General features: G+C 43.5%; 1 protein-coding gene across 2 annotated transcripts in view; it reads left to right on the forward strand.

Annotated features, from left to right (window-relative positions):
• ARHGAP18 (Rho GTPase activating protein 18) overlaps window positions 1-9,884 on the forward strand; it is an 897,817-nt gene extending 887,933 nt beyond the window's left edge. For both annotated transcript variants that reach the window (XM_086926994.1, XM_086926995.1), the window contains exon 15: window positions 9,077-9,884. In XM_086926994.1, coding sequence (XP_086783120.1) covers window positions 9,077-9,171 — 95 coding nt within the window. In that variant the 3' untranslated portion in view covers window positions 9,172-9,884. The remainder of the gene's footprint in view (window positions 1-9,076) is intronic.
• The last annotated feature ends 1,529 nt before the right edge of the window (window positions 9,885-11,413 follow it).

An 11,413-nucleotide genomic window follows, 5' to 3' on the forward strand; every position in this document is an offset into this window, starting at 1 on the left:
TATCCTTATTAGATTCTCTGATGAAGGTAGCAGGTAGGATTGTTTTAGAGCGGTTACAAACAGGGGCTGAAGAAAATAACATTCTAATTGATGTCCAGTATGGCTTTAAGCAGGGACTAGGAACTAATGAACATGTCCTTAATCTTAATATTCTATTCGTAAAAAAATATACACAGGCAAAGGGAGGGAAACTCTATTTTGCCTTTGTAGACTTGACAACGGCCTTTGACTGCGTCATACATAAAAAAACTGTGGAATACTTTAAGTGAGTTAAAGGTTTGACTCAGTTTTGATTCAATTCTTGCGAATATTATACTCTGGGGCAATCGCTAAGGTCCGTTATGGAACCAAAGGGGAATGCACTGCGTCGTTTAACCCCTTCGGCGCTTATGACGGAACCGTTCCATCACGCGCCTCTGGTGAGCTGTGCTAGTGACGGAACGGTTCCGTCACGGCCCGCTTGACGCGCCTGCGCGGCGCTGATTTCGCGCCTGCATGGCGCGTTCTATTGAGCTGGCGCGTTCGTGACGGAACAGTTCCGTCACTAGCACAGCTCACCCGAGGCGCGTGACGGAGCGGTTCCGTCACAAGTGCAGGTGAGCCGTGCGACCCCCCCCCCACCCCCTAGCACTGCGGCGGAATTGCCGCCGCAGTGAAGGGGTTAACATGGAGAGAGGGGTGTCAGGCAGGGATGTGTCCTTGCACATTTCCTGTTTACTCTCTATACCAATGCTTTGGTACAGGAATTGGTGAGTAAGGTGAAGGACCCACCCTACATTAATAAGCATCCGATTGTCTCCCTTCTCTATGCGGACGACGCAGTGCTTATGGAGCACACACAAGTAGAACTACAAACGGCACTTACTGCTTACACCTGCTTTATGGATACAGTGGGTCCAAAACTAAATGCTTAGAAAATATTTGTTATGTCCTGTGGGAGAGGGAAACAGAAATGTATGACACTACCACTTGGGGAAAACAGGATAGAAACAACAAATGTATTTACTTACCTAGATGTTCTATTTCACCGTACTGGCTCATGGAACCAGGCAGTAAGGAATAGGAGTTTATTGTTTATGAAGGCAACCACAGCTGTGGTCAATTTTTCAAACAAAATGGGTAGAAAGCCCCCGGGTATCCTTTTGAAAGTTTATCAGGCAAAATGTGTGAGTATAGCCATTTATGGGGCAGGATTATGGGGGTTCCATGACTCCTCTCCTATTCAATATGTTGAAAATGCCTTTTCAGATTCATTTGAGCGGTACCAACCAGTTCCCCTGTTTTTAATTTACATAGCGAGTTGGGTATGCCTCACATTGCTGATGTTATTAAAGTACAACCTGTCCTATTTTGGCACAGAGTCTGGACCACAAGCAGCACAGGTCTAAATCAGGAAATATTTAAAGATGCAATGCAATTGGACCATGCTACAAAGATCAATTGGTTGAGGTATATAAAACATTTTATGTATGATCTAGGGCACCCAGACTATTATAATTGCCAAGAGACAATGATTATTATCTCTAGGAACTAGTTTAAAACAACATGTATGTCCCACTTAGAGACTATTAGACTCACACATGAAATCAATAAACCAACAGTAGTCATGCACCAACAGACTTTGATAACATATTCTATCCAACCATATCTCTTATGCTGTCTGGGGGGATACAACAGATATGTTTTAACCCGTTTTAGATTTGGGATTTTCCACTGGGTAATCAGCTATCCTGAGATGACTAACTGGTCCAAAGAATTATGCTGCTGTCCTTGTGATGACTTGTCTCCACAAACAACTATTCATGTGATCCTGTTTTGTAAATTTGATGCTAAAGAGACATCTAGATGGATCCGGCCCTTATTAAAGAAGGGGGGTGGAGACAACGCCGACATGCTTTTTTATACCTACCATCTCTGGATAGTGTTTATTGCATTGGGGTTATGACTGGTTACTTAAAGAGTATACTGAGAGTGAGGAACACTGTTGATATTTAACCCCCATAGATAGTATGCCAGGTTTTATTCTGCTGAAGTGCTTTGTTTTATTGTATAGTTTAAAAAAATGTTTTTATTACTCCTATTGCATTATACACATGTGTGGCTTATGTGTATTTGTAAATAGATAAAATATAGAACTATCATACATGTGTACTCTAAAATCAAAGGTATGCTTAAGAGTTGTTTTTACTATTTATGTATGACGCTTTTGTGATTTTATATGATTGAAATCGAATAAAGCTTAATCTGATTCTGACTACAGAATAAATCATATTCACTTCGGCTGAAGTGAATATTCTTTTTGACTTATTTTTTGTCTTGGGCTTTTATGTATGGAATACAAATATTATACATTGTGGTAATTTTTTGTCGTGACCGAATAGAGTTAGGGTCTTATCTTAAATTGTATATATATTTTTTGACTAAACCTGATGCAAGTATCTATAGCTTGCTTAATCATCAATATGGCTTGAAATGAGTTCCTTGCGAACATTGTTCCTTGCTTCCGACCAGGGAACACGACACAGCTCACCACCATGCGCCCTGTGTGCAGTTCCTCTCGCCTACGCATTGGACTAGGCCCAGGTTTTTTAAATTCCTCCACTGGGGGCCGGATCCCTGTTCTTCACCTCTATGGCCACTCGTTATTTCTTTTGCCGAGCTCAGATGGCCTTGGGATTCCCTCCGCCTTCAAGAGAAGCTGCTCTCCCGGCAAGGAGGTCCCGGTGCCAGTTCACACCCCGGGGTTTTCGCTCAATTAAAGTGTGGTTTGGCCTATTCTTCTTCATTCGAGCGCAGTCCCTCTCACCTACATACAGGTTAGGCCAAATTCTCATAACTCCTCTGCCGGGGCAGAGTCTCTGGTCTTCTCCCGCTTCTGCTGCTCAATGTACTCTCACCTGCACATGGGCTGGGCCCAGACTCCTGTGACTGCTCCAGTTGGGCAGTGTCTCCCATCCTCCACTGCTTAATACACTCGTAGCTCAGTCGCCATCAGGGTCTCCCTGCAGCTCCACGCAGGTTCACTTGCACAGCCTGGGGGTCCCCAGGCTATCACCAGCTTTGAGGCTCCGCCACCGCCAGGGCACCAGTGCTTGACCCTTTTCTACCCACTCATGCACAGTCCCTCTCACCTGCATACGGGCTAGGCCTGGATTCTTGTGGCTCCTCTGCTGGGGGCCAGGGTCTCATTTTTTTTGTGGTCACTACTCCTCTATGTCCTCCCCGCACCTAATGGTGCGGGGAGGACAGAACTAGGACGCAGAACTAGGACCAGTTCCAATCCCAAAGCAGACTGTTAAAAATTTAGGAGGACTGTTCGATCAAGCCCTGACTTTCAAACATCATGTCAATCAAGTTGCTGGCACATGTTTCAGGATCATTGGTCTATTGAAAAGGATGTTCCCTTATTTACCTGATAATCACAGGAAGACTCTAGTCCAGGCACTAGTGATCAGTAGATTGGACTACTGCAATGGCCTTCTTTTGTCAACTAATGAAGGCCAAATGAACAAAATGCAAGTAGTCCAAAACACGGCGGCGAGGTTAGTCCTTAATGTTCCATCTAGGACCCCCTCCCAACCTCTACTGGCTAAACTTCACTGGTTGCCTGTGCGGCAACGCACACAATTTAAAATTTTGTGTACTATTCATAAATGCTTGATAGGAAAGGGCCCTAAATATCTTACTAAAGCCTTTCAACCCTACATCCCAGGCCGTTCCTTACGATCCAGCAGCCTCCATCTACTACAGGTCCCTAAAATAAGAAAGTCTCGTCAGGGAGGCCGTGCCCTGGCACACACTGGACCAGTGCTTTGGAATTCCCTTCCCCCTACAATAAAAATCATCACTAATCACCTTCTCTTCCGTAAAACCCTCAAGACCCATCTTTTTTTTTTTTTTTTTTTTTTTTTTTAGTAGTAGTTAATTTTCTACATGCTTTAGCTACTGAAACGATCTGGCAGAGTATAGTCTCGTCGGGGTCCGGTCTAGAGGGTTGCAACAGGTTTAAAAGCGGGCTGTGAGCGCTGAGGGCGATGTGCCAAGCGCGCTCCAACCCCCCTCCCGAGACCCATGGTGCAAGTAGCGCCCATTTTTAAAGTGCTGATACACCCCTAATTTCGGGGTTTTTGGATTGAGCAAATTGCTCTCCCAATTTTTTAAGCACTTTTTTCACTTTTCTTTTTCACTTTCACGCCCCCAGGTCAGGGTGGACTATTAGAGTGTCCATACCGCCGGGGTTATAGTCCTGAAGAATGCCATGGTGAATATATACCACATTGAAGGCAGAAACATGTTGACTGATTTTAATAAATTTGTGGTATTTAGCTGAATTTAAACTAAACCCTAATAACCTTGGCTATTAAATTCAGACACATATACCACTTACACGTGTCTTAGGGATCACTTATTAAAGTTTTTTTGATACCCTGTTAGTCACTTTTAATTTGAGAATCTTCACAACACATCCTCCCCACACAACCAGCTCCGCAGTCTTTCTGGCGTCGCAGCACACCGAAGAGACACTCGGTCTCTTCGGTGGGGCCCGATGATGAAGCATGACACTGACTAGGTCGGTGTGTGAGGGCTTTCCTACTCAAATAGAGTGACTGTGATCCCACTCAACTAGAGTGACTGTGATCAATACTATCCACTTATCCTTTTGCTCCACATTTCTGGTAGCCGTGGGCTTGACCAGTTCAGATCTCTCTCTTTTTTTGTTGTTTAACATTGAACCGGGGACTAAGAGAGTATCTTTGAAATCTCCCTACCTCTCTCTTTGTTGATACATACAGAGTATAGTCTCCTCCACGGGCAAAAGCGCGGAGATACTCCTTCGGGGGTTTATTCAGGCGCTATACAAGCACATAAAATAAATAAATAAATAAATGTTCCATGGAGTGCACCAAAGAAAGCTGGCGTCCGAGCTCGTCTCCCAGCGAGGGCCTGTGGTTTCAGCTTAGCGCATCCCATCCGCCGTCTTGCGTAGCCACGTGTTGCCTCGCCGGATCATCGTTTCTTCTTTCTGCTACCGGTCAGCATTCAACACATAAGGCCCCTTTAGGCACACTCCTTCAGTTCGGGGAGCAAATGGCACCAAAAATGGGCAGCGGATGGTGGTTAGGAAGGCAGGATTATGTTCGGGATGGATGTCGGGCTGCCGGAGCTCACACAGATGCAGCTAGTTGGCCCTGTCCCTCAAGAAAGCCAAATTATTAGCCTAAGTAACAAAATGGTCTCCATGCTAATACTAAAGTGTCTAAATGTCTCCGGAAAATGTGCTCTGCTAAAGTGAGCAACTTGTCAATAAATGGGATTCTTCAAAACCCTACAAGAACAAAATGAACACTTCATGCATACAGAACTAAAAATAACTTTGCCTCATGGGAACAGTAAAGCCCGAACTGTCAAGCCAGGTCCTCCCTGGACTGGAAACAAGCATCCTAGGACTGGTGCTGTGCTCTCCATGCCACTAGAGTCAAGCTACCCTGGCTGAAGATGGGTAAACCCCGAAACCGGTCCTAGGATGCTTGTTTACAATCCAGGGAGGACCTGGCTTGGCAGTTCGGGCTGGTCTGTTCCCATGAGGCACAGGGTCAAGACTGATTTGAATATGGCTGGGTTCAAACTGGAATGGCATGGTGAGCAATAAAACAATGGATTTAGGCCCAGGTTTCTGACATTGTTTTGCATTTTGTCCAACAATTGTTCTTTTTGTATGGGAAAGAAATGAAGGCTCCTGTTGGAGGGCAGAACAAAAAAATGTGTTTTTAGTTTGAGTGGCCGGAAAATATAAAGTGTTAGACCTGGTCTCCTTGGTGTGGTTTCCCCTAACATTTTGCCTTCAGACCTGCTGTTTTTCTAACTTCATTTTTGCTAGCCATAGAATTCTGCACACATTACTACTGCTAACTAGTGCTAAAGTGCTTGTGTGTTTCCCTAAAACGTGGTAGCATTGGCTTATCCAAAATTGGTACATTTAATTTACTTACAAGTCCCCATCACAGTACACGACAGGCGCCCAGGGCCTGTAAATTAAATGCTACTAGTGAACCTGCAGCACTGATGTGTCACCCACTTAAGTAGCCCATTAAACAGGTCTCAGATCTGTAGTTGCAGAGTTTGCGTGTGCAGTTCTAAGCTGCTATATTGACTTGATAAGATAAATATCTTGCCAAGCCCAAAGCTTCCTTTTTAATACTATGTCACCCCTAGGTTAGGCTCTGATAGACCAGAGGTCAGGGTGCAATGTATTCAAAAAGCCGAACATGTACTTATATGTTTTCATTATTGTGGTAGTGAAAAACTCTTTACATTTCTTTTTTACTACTGCAAGGCCTGTATCTCCCATAATATAACATTGGGATTATCTTATTACATTTTATAATTGTAACTTAAAAATGGGAAGATACAATTAGCTCATATTTGGTGTCTCTGGGATCCTAATTTGAAATCTAACTTATGGTGAATTGAGATTTTAAATTACAATTCTGAAAATGCCACTTTTAGATAATTGTCATTTTAATGCCTTAGCCAGTTGGTGTGTGCAGCCTGTCTCTGGTCACTTGACTGGGTGTAGATGGCAGTTGTGCTTTGTGTATTCCTCCTAGAAAGCCACACACAATGGGTGCTTGGTGTCACTGAGTGGGCTATCACTGACAGGATGGGAGGGAGGAGCTGGGACCAGCCTAACTTGCACCAGAATAGGCTGTGTCCTGTCCCCACACAAAGGGCTGCTTACCCCATATATTTAGTCTGGGGCCAGGGCTGGCAGGGCAGGACATCTGTGCACTTCAAAGGCATTCCTCTAGAAGCTTCTCCCCACTTCAAAGGCAAACTTGTGCATAAAAAAGGACCTTAGACACCACCACTTCAGTACACTTCTGGACCTGTGGATGCTCTGTCAGGCAAGACTGTCTGCTGCTGAAAGGACTGCCACTCTGCTGGACTGCTACTCTGCTGGACTCCTGCATTGCTGTTCTGACCTGCTGCCCTCTGGGTGAGGAGGACTGGACCTGCATTTCTTGAACCCAAAACCCAGAGTGACTCCAAGGGCAAGTTGAAGATCCTCATGATCTGAAGCCTTAAGGAGATAACAGGCTTCCAATCACCTTGCATCTTCACATGGACCCTGCCATCTGTGAGTCTACCCTACTAGCTGGTGCCACCCCAGTCCTGGACCCTTGAAAGTGGGCCTAAGGGGACGACCAGCTGAACCAAGCATCTTCCCTGCTGAACGGCACATCCTATAGTAGAAGTGCCCCATCTCCTCGGATGAGCGATGCATCCTCTAGCAGAACCTACGCATTGCCACTGCTGCATGGATACGACATGGCCCAGAAAGCCCACATTGCCCTTGCAGCCATCGGAACCTATGCATTGCCAAAGGTGTGGTGCATCTCCTGCACAGGTTCGCTCATCTCTCATTGATGGCAGCCTTGACAAAGATGCTTGATTCTGCGTCGCAGCCTCACAACTCTTCAGAACTGACGCACTGCCAGGTGCATGCTGTATCTCCAACACTGGGACTTCGCATCGCAAGCTCCTTTGGCAGGATCCTCAATGGTGAGACAACAGGACCTTGCACCGCAGCCTGACCACATCTCACAACCGACACATCGCTTAGGCTGCATGGTGCTTCTTCATTCCGGACTCACTCAACACTCTGCAAAAAGAATTTAAAGTACTTTGTTCAGCGGGCCTAGCTGGGTCCCTGTAGCTGGCCTGTGCTCCATGGCAGAGGCCTGAACTTGTGGCTTTGTCCCAGTGTAGTGCCACTAGATACCCTTTGTTGGTGCTTTGTACTTTTTGGTGCTAATTTGATCTAAATCTTAAAAATACACTATCTTTGGTTTTAATGATTGTATTTTTGTTGTTTTGGTCTTTGTTTAATTATTTAAAATGACTCTTTTTTTTCTAAACCTGGCATTGGAACTTTTGGTGTGGTGTTTTCACTATTGTACTGTTTGAAGTGTTGCACAAATATTTTACTCTTTTCCTTCAAGTTAAGCCTTTGTGCCAAGCTACCAGAGGGTGAGCACAGGTTAATTTGGGGTTTGCTTGTACCTTACCCTGACTAGGTTTGTGGTTGCTTTTTGACCACGGCTTACACTCCAGTCAAGCAGTAACCCAATCTCTAACATAAATGATAGGGGACAGCCCTTAGAGATATAATAGTTGGGGAAGAGAGACTGTCCACGTAAAGAAGAAAGTCCCTAATCTCAGTTAAGGGAATGAGTGTATTCTGTTCTCAGGGAGGCTGAACAAATGTAAGGTTTGGGAAGAAAAGAAAAAACAACAGATGAGGAGGTAGTAATTTCATGACTTCGGTCAAGGAAATCGCAAGCGGCTAGGGGCACCAAAAACTGTCTATGCATAGGTTTTGTTATGTAGGTTTTAACTTTAACCATGAAGGTAAGGTATTGTTGGTAACATTAACTGGAAAATGTGAGAATTGTCTTGTTTTTGTACTGGGAATAAATATCCTCCAACTTCCTGTATTTTATGGAAATCTAGTATTAACAGAAGTGTTTAACTTTTTCTTGGTAAAGTACCTGAACTCAAATTTAATTAGCAGTCTTACATGTGGAGTAGCATCAGGATTGGTATGGACACTAATATTCAATAATATTTGTCAGTGTTCAATAGAAATCACCATTATGTAGTTGAACATAAAGTCATGAACAGTTGTCATGAAATCCCTTTGAGGAAATGGTAAAATATATAATTTATAAAAATGACTGGAAATGTTGTATATTATAATCATCCCTCAAGTCAGCAGTTCAGTCTATGTTTACGTTTCCTAAGGTATGAAGCTAACGTCTTTAAATAATTGCCAGTTGACATTGGGTCATGTGTAACAGATTAAGCTTCTTCCAGGTTTTTATCCAGCAGCTCTTTGTGTGGTGGGATTTTTTAACACTGTACTTGAAGGTGGGTGAATAAAAGGTCAAAACTGATTGAGGGTGCCAACCAAGACATATGCCTTCTTACCGTCTGTATGTTTGTAGGGGGGTAGAGTGGTGGAAACAAAAATAACTCATCAACTGAATAGCTTTTTTAACATTTATCTTTACAGTGGAGCGCAGCCTTGAAGTTGACACTTACATGAAGGATCTGTTTCAACTGAACCCCAGTGCCGAATGGGTGATCAAGCCGAAACCCAACACTTAAAAGATCATGAAGGAACAAACATCCAACAATCCTGTGGTGCTATGAGAAGACCCCAGAGGCACAAATGTACGAGTAGAAGCTGGGACTCTTCTGCATATTTAAAAGGAGCACATCTCCAATTGCTTGCATCTAAGACCTCGTGGGCCACTGTTGGTGATAGAAATTGTTTTTGCTGTATTGCAACTTTACTGCCACTTGCAAAGAGAAAAGCAGTGCAAATTTGTGTCTGTGATACATTCCCCTTGATTTACCGTAATGAAAATACTAACAGAGTCAGGATTTTCCTTTATGAAAACTGTATGCTCTCATGAATGGGTTATATTGTGAGCAATAAAATTGCAAACCCATGAGATCTTTGTTGGCCTGCCCTTAAAAGATGGAAATACCAGTTCCATTTATAAAGGTGTCTTTTCAACATAATTGCAAAATGTTAATTTCTCTTGCCATGGTATTGTTTTTTTTCGCAAGGAAAATGTAAAAGCAGCGTTCTGAGCCAATGATGATGTTAGAGCTATACCAAACTCCGAAAATATAACGTATATCTTCTCACTTCTCTCATAAAGGGAACTTCGAAAAAGGGCAGTGACATGCACCTCAAAGCTCTTTAAGTTTCTGCATTGCAAAATCCAGCACTCTTTCTATGCATATACCACAAAGGCAGTCATTGTTAGCGTCACTCACAAACCCATTGAATAAAGCTACATGGGTGCAAAGAACTGGAGTGGTGCAGAGAACATAGCTAATCTAGTTTGAGAATTATCTAGAGGCAGCCCTACCTGTCTTCTTTTAATCACATGTCAGCTTGATTTGTGGCTTTGCTGGCAACTGTGCTAGATAAGTCTAAGTGTTATACACTTTTTTTACTGCCATTGAACCAACATGTTTTTTTTGTTTTCGCTTGCCATTCAAATAGACCCCAAAATGTTGATTGTTGTTCCGCTCTTAGGATTGTGAGAGCAGTTGGCTCTGTAATACTACCCAAGAAACAATGTCAACCACTGGATGAAACAGACACTTGTGAAATCAGCAGTGCAACTACTGTTCCCAAGGTGCCATCAAGGAAAATTGCTTAATCATTGCTTCTCTCAGCTATTCTTCCAGTAAATTAAAAGCGGCTATATGTGGTCCTGTGAGTAGTGTGTACTCTCATACCCACAAACCTTGTACCGTAATCCATTGTTCGACTGGTGGTTATAGGGACATAGTTTTGAAGAGGAGCAGTCTTGTAGTGAAGACATTACTTCATGACCATTGGAAGACTATTTAAGTGATTGATTTTAGGACTAGCATAGAGCTTTCCTGATTTTATCCAATTTAGAGGAAATGGTCGGCTGAAGATGAATCCTAAATTAAAAACCTGGCCCTTGTTGGGTTAGACAGTAAGGTGAATTTTATTTTGTGAGACACTTGTTTGAAATGATTGAATCAGCAAATATATTGTTCCAGCTTTTTCAATACTAGATGATGTAGGAAGACCGCTAAGTTTGACTAGTGGGTCTATACCATATTTTGGTTAATCTTCAGTTCACAAGCCACGTTCCAGGGCTGAGACTCGCCCCTTTAATTGTTAATTATAATAATGTTGTTGTTTGTGCTATGTAAATGATAATAATTATGACTAAATTCTAGAGCAAGTAAAGTGTATCGTTATGGCGAGCATTGACCATTCTGACTAGAAGTAGTATGCAGCTCTATCGTCATTATTGTAGAAAGTGCAGATCTGCCCTCTCTTCGACAACCGAACACAGGTGAAACAAAACATTTCCTGCAAATAGGAAGCTTGTTGTTGTGAATGCACCCAAGCATCTGAGCAGCCGCCTGAGCATAATTCAAGTGGAGAACTGTGGCTCACTGGTTAGAGGAGGCAGACCTAGAAGCAGAGGTCAGCCCGAGACCAGGGTTCAATTCCCGGCTCGTCGGGGTCTTGAGTCCTAAAATGTCCATGGACTCGACAATTCTCGCTCCGGTGCCTACTCGATTCACGGGTTCACACTCTGCGAATCTGGGCAATAGCTTGCTTATTCTCCACAACGGCTCCTCGCGGTGGGATGCCTGGCTTTCACCTTGTCGATACCCTGCCGGGGCTATCTCACAGGGGAATACCAGGACGGGTTCCCTAAGCAAGCGCTTAGATACCGGGTCAGTGATTTGCGCTATATAAATACATTTACAAGCACTTAAGCTAATGAGAAAAATGGCTGCACACGCATTGCATTTTGAAAGTAGTCTTCTACATTGAAGA

The sequence above is a fragment of the Lissotriton vulgaris genome, chromosome 6 (genome assembly GCF_964263255.1).
Source record: "Lissotriton vulgaris chromosome 6, aLisVul1.2, whole genome shotgun sequence".
Lineage (NCBI taxonomy): Eukaryota > Metazoa > Chordata > Amphibia > Caudata > Salamandridae > Lissotriton > Lissotriton vulgaris.